Source organism: Podarcis pityusensis (genome assembly GCF_964106645.2).
Source record: "Podarcis pityusensis genome assembly, chromosome: 3".
NCBI classification, from domain to species: domain Eukaryota; kingdom Metazoa; phylum Chordata; class Lepidosauria; order Squamata; family Lacertidae; genus Podarcis; species Podarcis pityusensis.
In genome coordinates, this window is record NC_138026.1 from 21,359,715 (window position 1) to 21,381,836 (window position 22,122).

The 22,122-nt window shown below is 42.2% G+C and overlaps 2 protein-coding genes across 2 annotated transcripts in view; one reads left to right on the forward strand and one right to left on the reverse strand.

Annotated features, from left to right (window-relative positions):
* MCPH1 (microcephalin 1) overlaps positions 1-22,122 on the reverse strand; it is a 116,107-nt gene that overhangs the window by 57,937 nt on the left and 36,048 nt on the right. The window lies entirely within an intron of this gene.
* ANGPT2 (angiopoietin 2) overlaps positions 1-22,122 on the forward strand; it is a 49,360-nt gene that overhangs the window by 20,131 nt on the left and 7,107 nt on the right. The window contains exons 2-7 of the mRNA XM_080999200.1: positions 6,930-7,085; positions 10,305-10,426; positions 14,317-14,549; positions 16,463-16,593; positions 20,859-20,960; positions 21,594-21,760. Of these exons, the coding sequence (XP_080855326.1) occupies positions 6,930-7,085; positions 10,305-10,426; positions 14,317-14,549; positions 16,463-16,593; positions 20,859-20,960; positions 21,594-21,760 (911 nt within the window). The remainder of the gene's footprint in view (positions 1-6,929; positions 7,086-10,304; positions 10,427-14,316; positions 14,550-16,462; positions 16,594-20,858; positions 20,961-21,593; positions 21,761-22,122) is intronic.

A 22,122-nucleotide genomic window follows, 5' to 3' on the forward strand; every position in this document is an offset into this window, starting at 1 on the left:
GCTCGCAACTGCAGTGGATTCCATCCACTTTGAAGCAGGAAAGTGGGAGAGGAGCTGCTTACACGAGTGTAAGCTGCTCCCCTCCCACTTTGCTGCTTCAAAGGGAGCCCAGGAGGAGGGAATCCGCTGCATGGATCCCCTTCCTTCCCTCCTCCTGGTTGCTTTGAAGCAGGAAAGTGGGAGAGGAGCTGCTTACACGAGTGTAAGCGGCTCCCCTCCCACTTTGCTGCTTCAAAGGGAGCCCAGGAGGAGGGAATCCGCTGCATGGATCCCCTTCCTTCCCTCGTCCTGGTTGCTTTGAAGCAGGAAAGTGGGAGAGGAGCTGCTTACACGAGTGTAAGCTGCTCCCCTCCCACTTTGCTGCTTCAAAGGGAGCTGGGGAGGAGGGAATCCGCTGCAGCTTCCCCCACCTCCCGGAGAGCCTGCAGAAGCCGCCCGCTCTTTAAAGGGGCTGCGCGGCTTCTCCTGGCTTTTCTGGGAGGTGGGGGGGGATTCCCCCACCTCCCGCAAAACCGGCAGAAGCCGCCAGCTCTTTAAAGGGGCTGCGCGGCTTCTCCTGGCTTTTCTGGGAGGTAGGAGAAGGGACTAATGCAGCCAGTCAGTCCCTTCTCCCTCCTGGGGAAAAGCCCGCAAGAGCGCACGAAGCTTGTGTGCGGCTCTTGGGGGCTTTTCCTGCCTGCCTCCCCCTTGCATTCGCTCCATAGGACACACACACATTTTCCCTTGCTTTTTAGGAGGGAAAAAGTGCGTCCTATAGAGCGAAAAATGCGGTAATTAACAAACCTGTTCTTTTTTACAGCACTTCGTAAGTAATTTTAGAACACCACTTGAAATGGCCAAATATCCTATTTTTCCCTCAGAAAAATCTCTAGATTAGTTTTATTGTTTTCTAACTCCCACAGCATGATCAACATGCTATGAAGAAAAGAAGACCATTGAAAGAGGATGATGGCATACTATTAATGTTTCACAGAAGGTTCAACCAATAAAAAATTGGGAGTCCACATAGTTTGAACTACACAGTTTTAGAGGGGAATAATCTGGAAAAAAATGATGAACTCCTCATTAACTTTATAATACCCTAGAATATTGGACTAACAACATTACAGAATGGTAAACTAACAAGTTGCACATATAAAAAACCCACACAATTATGATAATGCATACTATTGTACAAAAATCCTGCCTCCTAGACTGAAGAAGGCTTCTAAAAAGTCCACTCCGGTTAATCAATTGTGAACACTTTCAGAATAATAAATTGTCACCACCATGTTGTGTTTTTTTTAAAATAATGTTGCTGGCTAATTGCAATTAAAAAAGAAAAAAGAAATGTGAATGCTATTAAGTCTCATAGTAATTTTAATAGGGGTGTTATATTTTTTAAGATATGCCCCTAAAGAAGGGCTGTGCTTTTTGTATTTCAATAAACCTTTTTACATCTTTAACATTCTGCTTTGCATTAGAAAACAGAGGCCAGTAGTTAAATGCTGTGGGCACATTAATTGTGCTTTTTTGGCGACAAAAGTAAGAAACGAAACCTTAAGTGACCTTAACTCACCTATGTAGTTCTACCTTCCCTTACTATTATTTGTTTATCCAAGTCTCATGTATTTAATATGTCTGCTCTGGTTTTATACGACCTGTAAATTGTGGGGTGGGAGTGGGAAGCCTCTAATTGAACCAAGCATATTACTGTGGCATGCTGTTCTTGTACAACTCATACTAACCTATAGCAAATTCATAGATTTTTCTAAGACTACATGTACGTTCTTCCACATTATGCAAAATTGTTCTGGTATGTGGTTTCTCAGGACTGAATTTGAGACATGCACCATGAAATTAGTCTGGGACAATAAGGTTACTGAGTGATTAGTACATGGGTATTGTAGTTTTGACCTTTCTGGAATATACTTTGTCAAAGCTATACTTTTCTGGACCCATCTGGTGATATTAAAACTCAGTAAACCCGGGATAAGATTGCAGGTGGCAGTGAGCCCAGCTACTCCACTTCGTAATTTTGTTCCAGGTTTGTCTGTTTATTTGTTTACTTAGCCTCTCAGATCCATCTTTTTGGTGTTGGGTCACTCCAGAGCTGATTCCATGAAAACACCAAAAAGTACTTCTCATGAACAAGCCTTCACTGGAATACAGCTTCAGAGTGACAGCGTGGTACAGCAGTTAAGACTGCAATGCCGGATAAGGATTGAGGAAACCCTCAGCAGTGAAGCTCACCAGGTGACCTGTCACCATCTCTCAGCCTGACTTGCCTACAGGGTTTTGTGAGGATAAAAAGGGGGAGAAGCACCAAAAGCCACATACAGCAAATAAACTTTGCCTAGGAACCAAAGAACTACTCGAAGTTTCTGCATGCCCAAGGGAGCTTGTGTTCCCAACCCCCAAAACTGCATCCTTGTGTGGCACAGTGGAAGCTTTTAAAACTCACAAGACTTTCAAGAGCAGTTGATACAGGCTCAGAATCCAGGGATGAAGGGAGCAAATGACTTTTGGCAGCATTTTCTCCTCTCCACTGCCATGTCCCACCCCTCAGTGGGGTTAATATTTGTACTTCTCACCTCTACTGTAATGATTAGGGTGCTGCAGTAGGACCAAGGAGATCAGGGTTCAAACGCAAGCTCTGTTGCAACTTTGGACCGCTCATTGTGAAAGTCTGGAAGCTAACACAATAGCTGGAGGTGGAGGGAGAAGGCTATGGAATGGGACAAAAAGGATTTCCAGGAAAGGAAACCGTCTCTGCCTATGATCCATCCCATTGTCATTTACCCTAGACCATGGGTAGGCAAACTAAGGCCTGGGGGCTGGATCCGGCCTAATTGCTTTCTAAATGTGGCCTGTGGATGGTCAGGGAATCAGAGTGTTTTTACACGAGTAGAAGATGTCCTTTTATTTAAACTGCATCTCTGGGTTATTTGTGGGGCATAGGAATTCGTTCATTTCCCCCCCAAAATATAGTCCGGCCCCCCACAAGGTCTGAGGGACAGTGGACCGGCCCCCTGCTGAAAAAGTTTGCTGACCCCTGCCCTAGACCCAGCGGCGTAGCGTGGGTTGTCAGCACCCGGGGCAAGGCAAGTAATTTGCGCCCCCTAACCCCTAACCTGCCGCCGCTGCCAGCTTCTTCTTGCTGCTGCCTGGTCTGGTCTGGTGTGGTTCTCTCCCGCGCTCAGCGCTGCGCTGGGCTGCCACTGCACTGTCCCTCCCCCAGATAGTCTCTTGCTCTCTCTCCGCACCGCACGCCTGGCACCCACCCCTCCACAGTGGGCGGCGACCCAGCGGCTCGGATCGGATTCGCACAGCCAGCACTGCAGTGAGAGAGAGTGAGTGAGCCAGGTAGGGGCAGAGAGCTGCGAGTGCGAGCGCGCGCCCCCCAGATGGTGCGCCCGGTGCGGCCGGCCCCCCCTGCACCCCCCACGCTACGCCACTGCCTAGACCTTACATTCACACAATTCTCTTCTGCTGTTAATCCACAGAAGGGACATGTTAGAGTGCATCAAGGAGGCAGAATCAAGCCCCCACTTTTTAAAGGCTGACCTCCAAGACAACCTGGAACCAAATACCCTCAGGCTTGGGTACCTAAAGCAGTTCCTTCAATACTTGTTCTCAGGCTGGGATCTGAGGAAACGGGCAACTAGTTTCACACGAGGGAGTGGGCTTTCAAACAGCAGCTTTCCCCCTCAAGCCGTTGGGCATCATGAAGGAGTGTATGAGGATCTGCTGTTTAAAGAAAAGTCAAGAATTCCAATGCACATTCCCAGGACCTTCTAAATTCCAGCCTAATTATCTCCAAGTAACTCAGTATTTTCAGGCTTAAATTTTTATGACTGTTCCAGTGAGATGCCTCCCACCAGCCGTCTGCATCATGTACTTCAGCATTCACTTTTCTGTAAATGGTGGCACTTAGTTGGCAAAAACGAAGAGTTGCGCATACAACAATCATTGCTGCCAAGAACACAAAATGCATATATATGGAAAACTTAGTCCTCATAAATGCGAGGTTTTAGTTATTCCTCATCAATGTGGCATTATAAATCACATGGATGAGCAACTAAAATGTCTCAAGAAAAGCACAACCCATTTGTTAGTCTGGTGCCTGACTTGTTCTTTGAAACAGACGTAAACAAGAAGGTTCAAGGAGAGTCTTCATTTCAGACAGGAACTGGCAAATCCATTCTTATTTTAAAAATGATTAATAATGTACTTCCAACTGGTGTTCAAGGAATGCTATGTGCTCAATCTAAACTGTATGTTTCCTTTTATTTCCTTGCAACTGTAAGCAGTCCAGTCCTCATTCCCCTGAAAGTGTCGAGATAATGTCTTTTGAGAGAAGGTGAGTGGCATATAATTCTCTAAAGACATCATCTCAACACTTTCAGGGGAATGGGGACTGCACGCTTACAGTTGCAAGGAAATAAAAGGAAACATGCAGTTTAGACTGAGTACATAGTTTTGATTGAACAACCATAAAGTACGCAAGTCCACGCCATCTATTTCCCTCAGGTTAGGCAAGGCCCAGAAAAATAGCTGGCGAATCTTTTGAATTGGGGATGAACTCCCTCAGTCACTGTCACCTCTCCCAGTTCACCTGGAAGTAACAAAGTACAACAGACTCATCCTTCTTGAGTCTACAAGGCAACTTCCACAGGCCAATAAATTACCATTAAGCAAAACTGGGGTGGTGAACAATTGCTAAGCTTTGTACAAACAGTAAATGACAAAATGCAGGGTCTTCAGATGGAAAGTTGTAACTAGCTGTCTATATTAAGCCCAGATATCAGCTACGATATCTGGGTTTCAGAGAAGAAAAAGTGATTATATATGATCTTCTGGAATCCAGGGAAATGAATTTAGCACTAAAAAGGACTTATTAGGATGGGCTGCGTGCTTAAGAGTAAGTCCCAAGAACCAATTTAATCAAAATAAAAGCCATACAATTCAGAGATTTATAGCAAAAAAACTTCTACTGTACATCACTGCAGCATACCCTGGCATTAGAATAAGACGATACATAAAGAACAGTTTCCTATTTAGAGGAGCTCAAAGGAGATAATGGCAACATGGGAAGGAAGAGAGAAGAAAAGGTCATGGCCCACAAATATTGTCAGGAGATACAATTAAGCATAATATTTCCCATTAGGAATGAGACTTTACTGAATAACTAGCTTGAGCTGGGAATTGAATGGTGAGAGATGAGAGTGCTTCTAGCTGCTGAGAACTTGGCTGGGGGCAGGAGAGACCTTAAAACATCTCTCAGAAATCATAAAATGGTGTTTGTGTGGGGATCAGTTTTCAGAGACTTTCAGGTCTAAGCAAAGTCACTGTACTTGCTAATCCATAATACAAAAAAGGATTTTTATTCCTTTTTAATAAAAAGCTTAATTAAAGCCTTGGACTATGGGGTTGGCGAGATCTGCTAAACAGTTACTATGCCGACGTGCCCGGAGAGCCTTTCGAAACAGTTGTTATTTTGGCATCCCTAGAAGGAAGACGTCGTTTCTCACCCTTGCTTTTTATGTTTTGTTTGTCTAAAAGTTGAGCAACAATGTGCAAACAGCATTGTTACAGCATACCAGACTTCTTGTCTAATCCCTAACAATGAAAGTGTAAGATGCTCTTAAACATTTGAACTCTTGGTTCAGGAAGGTGACTAAACTCCTAAGCCTTTGTCTAAGCGGCTCTGATATCTAAATAAAATTCCCACTGTTGCTAACACCAGCACAGGGCCACCAGAGGCGACAATGGGTGGAAGCAGCCGTATATCAAAAGTCAGTTAAACTTCTCAAAGTGTGTGAGCAATGTACTCTTCCCAGCGACACACAGGTGAATATATACATGTACATTTGCAACTCTATCCCCACACTGAGCACCAGCACCTGACCAAACCATTCTTTACCAGCTGCTGCCTCATGTATTAACTGTAAAATAGCCTAAGCTTCTGAAACACAGGTTACTTATTGTTTCATTAAATTGATGATGCTTGTCTTGCATCCATAATCTGTGCACGCACACGAGATTAAAGATGTTTCCCCTTCCGTTGAGATATTGAATTTCTGGAGACCAAAGAATTCTGGAAAGCTCTAGTTCAGGCTGATGCATAAGCACATAAAAAAAACAAAAAAACATCAAAGAGAAAGGCACCCCAACAAATTGAAAGTCCAACATTTTCTCAATAAGGGGAGGTTGTGACAAAATAGTGACAGTGGTGTTTACCAGGCAGAGATATGGGAGCATAGAGACAGATGGGAAATGTAACAAATTTCTCCCTTTCTCACTCGACGCCAGCTTGTTGCTTACAACTCTGGGTGGGTAGTGACTAGTTTTCACTGGATGGTTATTGTGAAGGTGGAGTGGATTAGAATACCTGGCTAGTTAACTGCTGACAAGTCCCAGGGTCATATGAAATGCTCCTTTCATATCCCCCCTGTCTCTACATTGACTACAGGCAGTTACTATTAGCAGGGACAGTCGAATATATTTTGCTGCTTGAGGCAAAGACAAAATGGTGGCCCACTTTCTACATATGGGACTCAACTGGACTGGTAGCAGCATATTACCTCATCACTGGTAACAAGACAGCATCCACCTGAAACAACAGGCTGTCAATGGGTGTGCAAGGGGGCCTTGGGAACAGTGCGGGCCTGCAGTTGTCTTGCACCCACCAGCACCGGCTGCCTGAGTGGACTGGCTCCCCGTTCCTAATGGCAGAGCTGGCTCAAGCATCTCCAGATGCTGATCTCTGGTTTGTAAGAGGCTTCCCCATTTTGTTTTGCTTGTTAAACTCTTTCGCCCCCACTCCCACAAAACGGAGGGGAAACATCTGTAATTTAAGAAATGCTTAGCAATCTCTCCAGAATCATGTTTGTAAATAAACAAAACAGCACATGAACATAAAACGTTCTTCTTCTTCCGACATGCAGCTCGAAAGCTACATTCAGGATAACATGAAAAAAGAAATGGTGGAGATCCAGCAGAATGCAGTGCAGAACCAGACGGCGGTCATGATTGAAATAGGCACAAATCTGCTAAATCAAACCGCTGAACAGACCCGCAAATTAACAGATGTTGAAGCACATGTAAGTACCAGTCGTTCAAGCTGAAGCTAACTCTGAACTCAAAGGACTCGTGTGCCCTATATTGTATGCTTTAAGTCAGGCTGGGCAATATTTGGTTTCCAACATTGTGATGTATCACAATGTCTGAACTAAGGATAGACCTATGTAGAGACATTGGCTGGCTTCACGTTTTTTTTCTAACATTATGATTTTTGCAAGGCAAACAAACTTCATGATTCACGATATATTGCCAGGTCAAAAATTATGAAACCGATATCAGGATATGGATTTCAAACCAGTTTGGGACGATATTATCGCCCAGCCCTACTAATCAGTCAATTAAAACTTACACTAGTAGACTGCACAGTATAAATCCTAGCTCCAACGCTTGACAGCACCACAAAAAACCTGATCTTAGTCACAAATCTTTGTGGATCTTTGTGTTTTTCACATAATAACAAAGCAACCAACCAATCATAGAACACATTTCAGGACACAGGGGAGACCTACGAATTGTTGAGGGGAACTCTTATATAAATTATGAGGATCCATAAGGATCTATGGTTCTGTGAGGGGAAACTGGTCTCCTTGCAGCTCCCAGCACCTAGAATTCTTTGAGGGAAGCTATGACTGTTTAACATGGTATGATACTGCTTTAAAAGTATACTGCAGATGGAGGCTTGCTGTTTACATAGCACTCTAATTTGCAAAGTGTTTCAAGAAGGTTACTGTTATTCCTATTCACCAGCACAGTGGTCAAAGTAATGTTTGAAACCGAGAAGTTCTGATCCGAACTAGCATCAAAATTCAGAGCTGAGTCCAATTTGCAGCACTCAGGCTGCAAAAACTTGGAGTGACCTAAGTTATGCACCCCTTATGCAAGGCATAGTCTGCAATGGAACTTGGATAAGCCTGAGCATTTCAATGGTTATAATTTAGTTGCAGGATAAATCAAAAGACTGAACTGAGTGGGAGAAAGGTTAGGGAGTAACAGGAAGCTACAAAGAAAAATAAATTGTCACATTTTTTTCAAGTTGTTGTTCAAGTCCCAAATCAATTGTGGGGAACAGAGACATTCCCATACTCAGATTGGAACAACAACAAAAATTGCTCTTCATTTTAGATTTCAAGTCAGATCTCATCCAAAAATATGGTTATTATGGAGTAACCGCAAACTATTATATTCACAGAAAAAACAATATAGATGTTTTGAAATAATAAATTCATTTCAGAACTCCTTACATTCTTAGAATAAGCTAAGTAAGCTTTTCGAGTGGAGCTTGTGTATAGTTACAGTTATTTTCCAGACTTTTAAACTAAAGTGAAGGGTGGTTGGGGAGGAAAACCTAGCGCTAGCACATAGCGATTGGTTAGTATAAAACCCAAAAGCATTCTATACAGGACCGAAAACAAGGTGACAAAATTCTGGAATGCACCATTTCATATTGACGGTGTGGGGTTATATTTTCAAAAGCTCTTCCAATGTAGTAGTTCACCATATGTGGTAAACTAAGTACACCAGGGAAAGGGTTCTGCTACACGATGACTCTCAGATCACTACCATAGTTGCACTGTAATGTTGCTTCCTATAAAGACGGAAACACTTAAATCTCTACTTCAGAACAATACTAAATCATCCCCGCTTTATTCCATTTTTCATGTCCAAAGTGGTCCAAGGTCAAAAGTGTGAGTAGCAGAGTCAATGAAACATTTGTTTGATTGCTTCCGAAAAGTCATGTGAATCAGTTTCAAACCATGTGTAATGTCATACTACTGCAAACTTATATGTCTGAAGAATGCTTTTATAGTCAGCATTAGCCTAGAAGATGAATATTTGTGCTGGTGACTGGGTTTGTACTGGGTTTAATTAACAATGTAAGGGGATTACATAAAGAACTACTCTTTCAAAGACGCTAGTTCTGGCCACAGTGATCCACGCTCTGGTTATCTCCCAAATGGGTTACTACAATGTGTTATTTGTGGAGCTGCTCTTGAAGACAGTTCTCAGAAGCTTCAGGAGCCTCAGTTAGCATAGACTGCCGGAATATTGACTAGTGCGGCCTAATTTACCCATATCACAGCAGTTTTAACAGAACTGGCTGTCAGTTTATTTCGGGGCCCAATTCAAGGAGTTGGTTCCTACTTTAAAATTCAAAATGGTATGGGGCCCAAATTTCAGGAGCGTGTGTGTGTGTTTCATTTCAACCTGTTGCTGCTCTTTAAGAGGGACAAATATTATTATTTAAGAGGGACAAATATTATTACTAAGGAAGAGGGTTTCCTTGGCAGTGTATCCTCAGTGATGGAATGTCCTTGCAAGAAGATCACTGGCACCAACATGGCTTTAATTTAGGGACCAGGCAAAACCATTTTGATTTTCTGAGACATTTTAATAGACTTTAGTGAATTAATTGTGCAAGTTTTGGTATGTTTTGAAGTTTCATCTTCTCTTTTCTTAATATTTTGTGTTGTCTGTTACCTTGGAACTTGATATGATAAAGGGCATTGTGTGTGTTTATGTGTGTGTGTAATATCTTCTAATTAATGAATGAATTCCTCTGCTACATTTTGGAAATACCCTTAAGTGTGAAAACATGTCCTCAATGACCATTCAACATGAAGGATGTGAGTAATAAATTCCTCCTGCCAACTGAAGCCAAATTCTGATGAATTAAAAGAGTTATTTTAAAACACAATGAGGAGCATGCAGCAGAATGGAATGCTAAGCAACAGTCCATGTGACAATTTTGCTGCCTCATTCTTAAAAACAGATGTTGTTCTTGAGACTTCAAGAATAAGCAGCGGATATCATACTGACCTGGAACCATGGAAGGATTAATAAAAAAAGAAAAACAAACCCTATCTGCAGGTACACCCACAGTGACACAGAAGTGACTCCAGTCAGTGTGGCAACTTAGAAAATCACCACCACATCCACAAAATGGCTGTCACATCCAGGAGGCTACAACTGTGGATGCCTTTGGTCATTCATAAAACTGGGAACAGCTCAGGTCACGACACACAAGACTGATACGGCCCACATATATTGCAACTTGTCTTCCGCAAACATACGACATAAGTAAATGTCACTTACATTTTATCAAACCTTCAAGAGGTTTTAGCTTTCCTTTCATTCAGGTAAATAGTGATGATAGTCTAGGTATTTTAGGACGGGATTAATTTGAAAATTATTCTGAATTATCTCAAATATGATCCAAAATTGCATTTCTCAAAATGTAGGTACTGAATCAGACAACAAGGCTTGAGCTTCAGCTTCAGGCGCATTCAATTTCAACTATCAAACTAGAAAGGCAGATTTCAGATCAGACCAGCGAGATAGGAAAACTGCAAGAAAAAAACAGGTAATAACTCTTCCTATCTGGTAATGTATTATTGTTCTCAAATGTGCTTTATTCCCAGCAGGGAAATCTATAATGAGATGACGAATTGAAATGACCTCAGGATATTTCAAATGAGCATCAAGTCTTTTGTAACAATGAACAGAAATGGAGATGACTTTTTTAACACCAGGAAATATTATTTGTATGCATGGAATTTGAAATGTGCCAGAAGTTATGGGGCCACATTCTTCATTCCCAAGACCATGTGTGCAATATATAGAATTCAACTGACATGCACATAGGTCCTGTTGAAGAAATGAAAATAACCATCATTTAAAATCTAAGTTCTCTCCTGCTTGCAAAAGCTCTGTAGCTTTTAGTCTTCACCCTCACTAAAGTCCCCACTTTTCCTCCTACCTACAGATAAGCAGAGACTACAAATAACAAAAACTGATATGCGATTTGGAAAAGGAGAATAGCTCCGCAGATTAGTCATTTCAGCAATACTGTAAAGATGGCCTTCATCAATCTTGTGCCATCAATATATTTTGGACCACAAGCCCCATCACCCCTAGCTTTCCACTGTTGTGCTGGCTGAAGTGATGGGAGTTGCAGTCTAAAAAAAAATGCAGGGGGGCCAGGTGGGTAATGGGAGCTGTAAGAGAATAATAAGCAATCAATGGATGCCAACCTAGCTTACATGTGTAATTCCTTTGAACTTGAGGAATGACTATCAGGTCTTGAGCTCATTAAAGGCATCCCATTGCCTTGAGAGCCTCAAGGTCCATAAATAGCAACACCCTAGTGGTCCCGGGCCCTAAGGAAGTTAGATTAGCTTCAATCAGAGCCAGGGCCTTTTCAACTCTGGCTCCGGCCTGGTGGAACGCTCTGCCTCATGAGACCAGGGCCCTGCGGGATCTGATTTCTTTCCGCAGGGCCTGTAAGACAGAGTTGTTCCGCCTGGCCTTTGGCTTGGAGCCAATTTTATTCCCTCCCCCTTTCTTTTTTTCTTTTCCTTTCTCCTCCTGCGATGAGGCTACATATTAATATTTTAATGTTTCAATATTTTAATGTTGTATTTTAATTTTGTTTTTAAGTCTTATTCATTCAACTTGTTTTTATTATTGCTTGTTAGCCGCCCTGAGCCCGGCCTTGGCTGGGGAGGGCGGGGTATAAATAATAATAATAATAATAATAATAATAATTATTATTATTATTATTATTTCCCACTCAGAAGGCAGCATTATTTGTTTATTTAGCAAAAGGTGCCAAGTTGTGTCTCACCCACTTGATCATACCAAGGAATATAATGAGAATGAGTTCCTGCCTATCAGATGACAAAACAATCCATCTCTTGTCTTTCGCTAGAGCCATATTCTAAACCTACCTGGTGTGACAAGATGGTGGATTTGAAATATCCTTTATTTACCATTTCCCCCACCCAAAGGGGGGAAACTCACCCTTCATTCCTAATGAGAAAGCTTATTTGATTGCCAGGCAAAATCTGGCTGTGGATGCCGCAAAAATGTTACTGTGATTTTCAAACCACCAAAGAGATAAGTATTTGATTCCACTCTTGGCTTCCTTTTGTATTAATTGAGAGCCAGACATGATCCCTGCTTGCATCCATTCTCAGCATACAACATCAAAGGACTTGGAGGCTCTTTTTGTTTACCCAGAACATTTTGAATGACAGCTGGCCAACAGAACTGTTAACATTTCTTGCTGAGCTGGGATCACATTAGGCTAGCTGGAGAAAAGAGGGGGAACTGTGAACTTTGCTTACTGCATAAGCCTCATGTGTGATCTGCAGTTGGCTAGTCTCACATGGAAGAGAAATCAACCTTACTGTTCTCCAAACTGGATTGTAATCTGCTACCGACACAATTTTTCAATGGTAAATGCATAATCAGCCCATCTGTTCGGCTTAAGAGTTCTCACAGGGAGAAGCTGATGTGTCAACAGCTATATTACAGAGAAAGGGAATTGTTTTCTGAAATGAAGATGAAATATGTTTCGAATCATAGGGTTGCCATCCTGTGCTTCTAACAGTACAATGTGGGGCTGAATGTAAAATGAGCCAAGCTGTATGATTCAGCTGAAGTCCTGTGCTGAAAGGACTTTTCATTTCTGGTAAACATGAGTGCTGAAGGGAAAGGGCATGTTTTCATATTTGTCTTCACTCCCTTGCTATATTTGTGCATGCTCCTGCAAGGTTTGTTTTATGCAAACAAGATACTTTACTCAAGGGGAGCAAAGAAAATATGGGTTCACTATTACAATGTGATTTATTGCAGCAAGTGCAGGGATAGCACTTGAACACACTTGTCCTTCGCTACATGCAGAAAAAGCAGCAAATATTGCTAGAACAAGTATACTATGGGACCTGAGTTGTGAAAGATTTTCTCAGCATACATAGGAGAAGTGTAAAATGAAATCTGGTCTGCTGATCCAACACAGCTTCTAATGCACGCGATCGATGCTGGACAGCAGTTATTTGAATACGGTGTCTTCAGGGCAGGACATATACAGCAGGACTGCTTGATTTATGCATATACAGCAAAACCAAACATGGCATTGATTGCGGAATTCAGCATCGTGAGAATCTCAAATTTCATTCCCCCTGCCCAGTTCTAAAACCGTGTAGCGTCAACGTTCTGAAGATGCATTTGAAAGCAAGTTTGCAACGGCTGCTGGAATCTCAGCTGCCAGAGGGGCAGTTGAATCAGATTTGCTAGGCATTAGCACAGATCCCGATTCTCTTTTACAGTATGCTGTCACAATCGGAGTAAATAATGCAAAAGAGTGAAAGTTGCAGAATTAAGCAAAATTAAAAGCTGCAGAGTTGACCAAAATAAAAGGCTATTGTGTATATTGTACTGAATTCACATCATGCATTCATGTTGTAGAATTTAGATCATCAGAGCAAAGGAATATGTGTTTCTTCTATCACAGGGTTGCCTAAACTTAGGTTTCCAGCTGTTTGTGCACCACAATTCCCATCATCCCCAGCCATTGATCCTACTAGCTAGGGATGAAGGGAGTTGTAGTCTAAAACCAGCTGGATATCCAAGTTTGGGAAACCCTGTTTTGAAACATGGCACTGTGGGTCTCCTCCCACCGCAAAACCCACTACAGTGGTACCTCGGGTTACATACGCTTCAGGTTACATACGCTTCAGGTTACAGACTCCGCTAACCCAGAAATAGTGCTTCAGGTTAAGAACTTTGCTTCAGGATGAGAACAGAAATCGTGCTCCAGTGGCACGGCGGCAGCAGGAGGCCCCATTAGCTAAAGTGGTGCTTCAGGTTAAGAACAGTTTCAGGTTAAGAAGGGACCTCTGGAACGAATTAAGTACTTAACCTGAGGTACCACTGTACTATTTGTAAGGAACAGATCAGGGAATTAGATACTACGTTCAAATAACCATGATATAAGCTTGCAGAAGATTTTACTTTTTGTTCACCATTAGGAGCTGGGGAACAGGAGAGGCACTCGGGTGTCTCACCAGACTTCGTATGGCAAGTACTGTATTTTTTGCTCTATAAGACTCACTTTTCCCCTCCTAAAAAGTAAGGGGAAATTTGTGTGCGTCTTATGGAGCGAATGCAGGCTACGCATCTATCACAGAAGCCAGAACAGCAAGAGGGATTGCTGCTTTCACTGCGCAGTGATCCCTCTTGCTGTTCTGGCTTCTGAGATTCAGAATTTCCTCCTCCAAAAACTAGGTGTGTCTTGTGGTCTGGTGCGTCTTGTAGAGCGAAAAATACGGTAACTTCTGACCAGAACCTACAGTGGAAACTTGTGGTTCCTTAGCTGGCTCAGTTTTGTTCCCCCCCCCCCCTTCACTTTAGCCACGTAAAAGTGCTAAACCAATAACAGTGTTTTCTTCCCCCTCTTATTTTTTTTAGCTTTCTGGAAAAAAAAGTTATTGATATAGAAGACAAGCATACGTCCCAGTTACAGTCGATTAGAGATGAGAAAGATAAGCTCCAGTCACTCGTGTCCAGACAGAACTCCACAATAGAAGAACTAGAAAAACAGCTGGCCACGGCCACAGCCAACAACTCGTTCCTGCAAAAACAGCAACACGATCTGAGGGAGACTGTGCAGAGCCTGTTCTCTATGATTTCTACACCAAACCGTAAGTGGAGTAGAAGACGCTAATTGCTGCAGTGAGAAACAATTTCCTTTTTGGTGAGCATTCCCCCACCTCTGCAATGACCCTCAGATTATTTCCAAGTGTAAAGTATAATTATAACAGGTATGCGTAGGCTTACGCCAGTTTGTTGCCTATCCATGTGGGTAAGAAAGAAAGGAATGATGAGGGCCAAAGATACTCTGAGCCTGGCACCAGCGTGAGATCTGGTTAGCCCACTTCCCTGTGTGTGTGTCGAACCTCATACCATAGTAATTCTGAGAATGACAAGCCTGCGGGTCACCCACAAGGCCAAAGCCTCTGGCACCATGACAGTGTGACCACAGAGGACTAACTTCTGCCAAAGACAATTCTGGTTGCTCTCTAGTATCTGAATTAAATTAACCCTTTGAGGCGCCAGAGGCTGTCTTTTCCAGCTTGTGTGACACCAGCAATGAGGAGGACCCAGCTAACGCCAACTAATGCCCTTCACAGTCCCCGTTTTGTGATTCTAGGGGGTTTCTCTGAGGTTGATTAGGTTTAGCTCCCACGCTTTACACAAAATCTCCCAAGCCGTATGCACAGAATTGAAAGTAACACGTTTAAAATGTGACAGGGATGCTACTTGCTGTTAATTGATAACGGCCTCAGAACTTGAGAAGATATGAACAAACTTTTACTCCATCATTAATTACCATGATTCTATATATTCAGTGCTATTTTTCTAGAAAAAGAGGTGCCAGAACTCATTCTTCTTCTCTTAGAATGGCAATGGTGCCCACCTGAGAGGTGCCAGAATTGAGTTCCAGCTGAAAAAAGCCGCAAGCAAACTCACTCCCCAAGTGTGGAGTTTATTTAATGTAGCCAAAACAGTACCATCCACACACATGAAGACAGTATTGGCATGCTTGATGAACTGCATATTTTGCAGAAGCACAAAAAAGAAGAAGAAGAAAAATGGAATCACAGCAGCCCAATGGGGACTGAGCATACTGACTGGTTGTTGGAAGAAGGAAGAAAACTGGGGTGGGGGACGATGACTGAAATAAGGCATGGCTAGCTGAACTGCTGCATTCTTCACTGCACATATTTTATTGCAGGTCCATTTCTATTTACAAATACCGTATTTTTTGCTCTATAAGACACACTTTTTCCCTCCTAAAAAGTAAGGGGAAATGTGTGTGCGTCTTATGGAGCGAATGCAGGCTGTGCAGCTATCCCAGAAGCCAGAACAGCAAGAGGGATTGCTGCTTTCACTGCGCAGCGATCCCTTTTGCTGTTCTGGCTTCTGAGATTCAGAATATTTTTTTTCTTGTTTTCCTCCTCCAAAAACTAGGTGCGTCTTGTGGTCTGGTGCATCCTATAGAGCGAAAAATACGGTAATTATAAATATAGTTACGCAAACATAATAAACACAGAACCAATTCAGAATGTTTTCTTCTTCTTCTTTAAGCAAAACCACCATGCCCTATACAGGACAATACAGTCCTCAAAGGCCTAAAGATAGCCTGTTAAGCATATTTCCAAAACTCTGCGTGTTTCTGCTGATGTTATCTCCTAAGTTAGTGCACAAACAAGTAAACAAGCTGTGTTAGCCTCAGCACCGATGTGGGAAAAAAATAAAATCCTGAACACTTGCCAGTGTCGGGGGGGGGGGGCGCTTCTAAAAGTGTCAACTATCAGAGGAGTGTGGAAAAACAATTAAAAAGCTGGAAGCAACCTTGTACTTTAAGGAAACCAAATTTATGAAGCAGATCTAAAAGGTAAACAATCTGAAAGGCTTCGAACAAATGAGGCAGAGGAGAGAATAGTACATAGCTAAAGTCAGCTCTGTAGAAGTTTTCTTAGAGGTTTTTCAAATACAATGGCCATTTGAATGCATTTATATTATATGCTTAATATGTGCACTTGCTTTTCAGCATCCAATAATGCTCTGGAAACTGGAGGAGAACACATCAGTTTCAAGGACTGTGCTGAAGCATTCAAAGCAGGACTGACAACCAGTGGTGTCTACACATTAACAGTGCCAAACGCAGGAGATGCGAAAAAGGTAAAACATTCTCTTGATTAAATTTAGGCAGGACCAGATCCTCCTTCAATATTTCCCCCCCAATATCATTGTGTCAGTTTTAAGTACTTTTAAACTCACCATGAAACTCCGCTTTCCAATTTAGAAAAGGAAAATGCAACAACAGCAGTACAGTCTTATGAAAGAGTGCTAAGAATGCTTTCCGTGTCCATCCTTATGTAGATCAACAGTCTGGAGACTGTCCAGTTGCAAACTTTGTTGACCACTATGATGTATAGTTGTCCCCATCTAATTGTTCTTCAGTAGCTAGATTGATGGCCCCACCCCTTCTGCAAATTCACAACACAACCACATTCATACACTGAAGGAGGCCAAGAAGCTGAGGAACAAACAAATTAAGAAAACATGGGAAGGGGAAATACTCCCTCAATAGCTTTATGCAGCTCACCATTTCATAGTGAAACAAGAGTCTCGACAGGAGTGCCAGACATGTCAGCCGGAGAATCCCCCAGAGCATTCAGGAATCTGTCAGATACCAGCAGTCTTCAAAAGCAGACTAACTCACTGGGTCCCACATACTTGAAGATTTAGCCCAAACCTCACCAGAGAGTGGTCTGTCTGAGGGACTTCTGGCAGTACCCTCACTGCGAGAAGTGAAGTCACAGGGAACCAGGCAGAGGGCCTTCTCGGTAGTGGTGCCCACCCTGTGGAACACCTTCCCATCAGATTTCAAGGAGATAACTATACAACTTTTAGAAGACATCCAAAGGCATCAAACATAACGTTTGATGTTTTATTTTAATTTTTTATATATCTGTTGGAAGCTGCTTAGCGTGGCTGGGGCAACTGAGTCAGATGGTCAGGGTACAAATAATAAAATGATGATGGTGACAATGGATTCATAGTGAACACACACACAATCAACAGAGTATTTCCATTCTGCTCTGTGGCAAAGAGCAGGTTGAGGGTATGACCAGTTACATGTATTGCACCACTGATGTATTGAAAAAGCCGCATAGCTATCGTAGAGGCCATGAAGTCCTGATATGACCCATCTGAAGCAGTTTTGGCATGGATATAGATGCCTCCCCCCACCCTCAACAACACTGTGAAAGGGTTCTCCAACCCCAACGCTGAACCTACCTCTGCCAGCTTGGTCAGGGAGATTGTAGAGCAGTTGGGTGGACAGTACACTAGAAACATCTGGTCCACATTGGCTCTCACTGCGTCAAACATAAACCACTTTTAGCACTGTAGTTTCAATATTCTGCACTTGGATATCTGCTCAGTTTTGTAAGGGACTTCAATAGCCTTCTCAGTATCTTACACGTCAGTCAACAGGCTTGTGGTGGAACATGTCAGCTCTACATATTTCAAGTAATCGTCAGGTTTCTGCATACCACTGTTTTACTATGTTTCTGTAAAGAGCTCTTTTTTAAAAGAGCAAAACAATACACCCACCCAAAATCAGGGTCATTGTTAGGCCAGTAATTAGGCAGTATGATTGATGATGCTATTTTTATTCCCAGACCTGCTACATAGAATACAATGATTATAGTGTTTAGACTTCATCATACTGACTCTTATTTGCAGAAGAAGTTTAATGGATTATCACAGCCTTAGGAGTGCAATCCATCAAACACTATTATTGCACTGCCTTCATTCATTTCAGTGCAGTTTACATGGAGCCACCTATAGCACCCCTTGGAAATTGAAGTTTTGCAGAAGCAGTCCTGGTGGGTATCACTGCATATGGAAGCTGCAGAATTGCTACCATTACATCAATAGAGAAAATATGGGTGATATTTTTGTAGGCTGGGATAGATGTCCAAATTATTATCTCAAACTGCCATTTATTTCAGAGGTTATTGATGTTATTTTACTTACTTTGTGAGCGGTGACACAGAATTGCCTTTCATTTGTTAGACTCTGGCTGTTTGTGTTTTGATCTTTTTCCTCTCGGCGTTTATTCTGTTTTGATCTTTTTCCTCTCGATGCTGACTCTAAATTCTCAAGAGACTTATAAACACTGATGCACAATGTATTTTACTGGGCTTGTCCCCCCCCCCCCCGCAAGCTTTCATTGGAAAGCACAGTGTAAAACTGACATGCTAAAAACTGACAAGGCAAAAAACCACTGTACTGTTGTTAGAAGTGATCTCATTTCTCCCCTATCTTAAGAAACAATAATCATTTAAGAGGGCCATATTATATTTACCTACTACATGCAACTGAAAAATAGCTTGAGGCAGGTTAGTGGGACACCAAAGAAATATCACACCATCATGCCACACCACAAACAGCAGAAGTTTCAAAAACTCTTTGCTTGGTGCCAGGGAGGGCTGCTGTTTGAAAAGCACATAGCCAAAATCTCAATGAGTACGTGGTTGTTTAGAGTCTAACTTTGGCCTCCCGTTTCATAGAAATTCTATACATTCTGTTGCCAAAATGTTCTTTGTGCACTTCAATGATTTTGTGAATCCTATGGTTGTTTACTCTTTCAGTGCAACACCCATTTGGAAAACCCTTGCCCTTTTAAATACTAAATTACGCCTTTTAGTAGCCGAAACGTTCAAACCAATTCTGTTGAGGAAACTGAAGGGCCATAGTAAATAACCTCCTGAACTAGAACTAGTCATGCATTTTTTGAAGGGGATGCATTCCATCTACCATGATCTACCTAATCCACTCCTTAATTATATGGGCTTCTGTCCATCAATAATGCTCCTTAGTTTTCAGCTTTATGTAGGTCTCCCCCAGAGCAACAAAGAAAGGCCTTCAAAAACAAAATGAAAACAGAAGTGTTTTGGAAACCAAAATTGGCAGCAAAATACAGGATGTGATGGAAGGAGACTTTAGCTAACATTTTAACCATTTCAGGAATATGGTTTCATTGCAACACAATCTGCAGCCCTACAGATGCCAACTCCCATCAGCCTCAGCCAACAAAGCTAATGGACAGGTAGGATAGGAATTGTAGTGCAGCAACAAGTTTCCTTTGCCTATCTGTTGGAGAGGCCTCTGTGAATTCATGAATCTCTAAGTTTCATGAAACCTCCGTATCAGACTAGATCAGGCATTGGCAAACTCGGCCCTCCAGATGTTTTGGGCCTGCAACTCCCATCATCCCTAGCTAACAGGACCAGTGGTCTGGGATGATGGGAATTGTAGTCCCAAAACATCTGGAGGGCCAAGTTTGCCTATGCCTGGACTAGATGGTTAGCATAGGCAGTTTTAAGGGCAATAATGGAGACCAATAAGGAAAATAATGGCGGCAAGTTGTTGTTGTTTAGTCATTTAGTCACGTCCGACTCTTCGTGACCCATGGACCAGAGCACGCCAGGCACTCCTGTCTTCCACTGCCTCCCGCAGTTTGGTCAAACTCATGCTGGTAGCTTCAAGAACACTGTCCAACCATCTCGTCCTCTGTCATCCCCTTCTCCTTGTGCCCTCAATCTTTCCCAACATCAGGATCTTTTCCAGGGAGTCGTCTCTTCTCATGAGGTGGCCAAAGTATTGCAGCCTCAGCTTCAGGTTCTGTCCTTCCAGTGAGCACTTAGGGCTGATTTCCTTCAGAATGGAGAGGTTTGATCTTCTTGCAGTCCATGGGACTCTCAAGAGTCTCCTCCAACACCATAATTCAAAAGCATCAATTCTTCGGCGATCAGCTTTCTTTATGGTCCAGCTCTCACTTCCATACATCACTACTGGTTGCTTTCTACTTGCCAGTAATGGTGGCAAGTAGAAAGCAACAATTCCCCTTCAACTTTCAAATGAACGATTGATACGACAGGGACCGTTTATTTGTGTACAACTAGTGCAGGAGCACTTTGGACTTGTCCCCTGCATGCTCAGGGCAGTTTTTCTCCCTCCACAGCATCCTTGAGTTCATACTTGTTACCTATCTTGCTGGATTAAGGTAACAACGTTTGCATAGCAAGCATATCATTTTAGTTATAGAAGTTCACCAGGGATTCTCAGCCTAGCCTACCTCACAGGGTGGTTGTGAGGATTAAAGGATGAGGGGAAAGAACCATGTATGCGCCACCTTGAGCTCTTTGGAATAAAAGTTGGAGTAAAAGCTATTAATACAACAACATAACATAACATAACATAACATAACATAACATAACATAACATAACATAACAAAAATGCTATGGAAATGAGTGAGTGTCTTCCTATTCCCTCCTCCCATTTACAGTAATGCTTTTTTTGCCAGAATTTCTATCAGATAGAATGAATCAAATGAAATGTGAGTAATTTCAATGTTTGTATGTACTGACAGACATACTGTGATATGGAGACCAGCGGAGGAGGTTGGACGATTATTCAGCGACGCTCAGACGGCAAAGTTGACTTTGACCGGACGTGGGCGGAGTACAAAGCGGTAAGGCAGAACTGCCATAATCTTGAACAATTTAACTTCTGAATAGCTTTGATTATAACTGAGGTCACCCACACAATTGGAGGTTATAAGATCTTTCATAGCTCTGGACCTAAGTTCCTTTTAACCAGAGAAGGCAGGAGGATGAAACTAGGGTCTTCTACAGGCAAACCATAGGCCCAGTAGCTAAGCTCTGGATGTTTAACATGAATTATAAAACTTAGATCTATGTAATAAGGTGTTTTCTTTGGGTGAAACTAGAGCAATCTTACCTGCCTTATGTTACTGCATGAGAGGCATCTGTGTTTTAAAAAGGAATTTTTAGCCCACACATTGGCTATTAACACGGTGATGTTTAATTTATGGTGGGTTTTTTAAAAAAAAAATATTAATGGATATTTCCACTGGCATTTTGCCCCACAGTTAGCAAGAACAAAGTTCCATTTTGTTTCCAGGCTCCTAAGTTTACGTTTGTTTCTCAAAAAAATAGAAAGACCCAGAAATTTTGGCATTGCGAAGTGTTTTATGTGATGACAGATTGACAACCGTAACATTTTATTTTTTGGGATGGCGTGACCTGCTGACTTCAGAGTCAAACAAAACTAATACAGTTAAAATGTCCAATTTGGATTACAGGGATTTGGGAATCCTTCTGGGGAGTACTGGCTGGGCAATGAGTTAGTTTCCCAACTAACCAATCAGAAGCAGTATGTTCTTAGAATACAGTTGAAGGACTGGGAAGCAAATGAGGCATATTCCTTATATGAACATTTCTATCTTGCAAACGAAGAACTAAAATACAGGTAAGTCAACGCTGAAAAGAGCTAGACCATTGCTCGTCTATAAACTTAATTGCTACTTTGTTTTTTTAATGTTATAACCATTTGACAAGGAACCAATATATTGACTTGAAAGATAATGGGAAATGGTGAAATGCAATATGCAGCAGAATCCTATACACATGGCCTTTGCGATGGAAGCCCTGTTGAGTTCAACAGAAATTACTCCCCAGTATGCATGTATAGGATTGCAACCCTAAGCTCCTTTTTATTGTTTTGAAGATGGAAGCATGCCTTTTCCCCGTGGGTGGAAAATCACCTGCCGAGAGGGCATTTTGAGTGGAGAAATGGGCAGGAGGAAGCGTCAAGCAATTCCTCCACTTAAA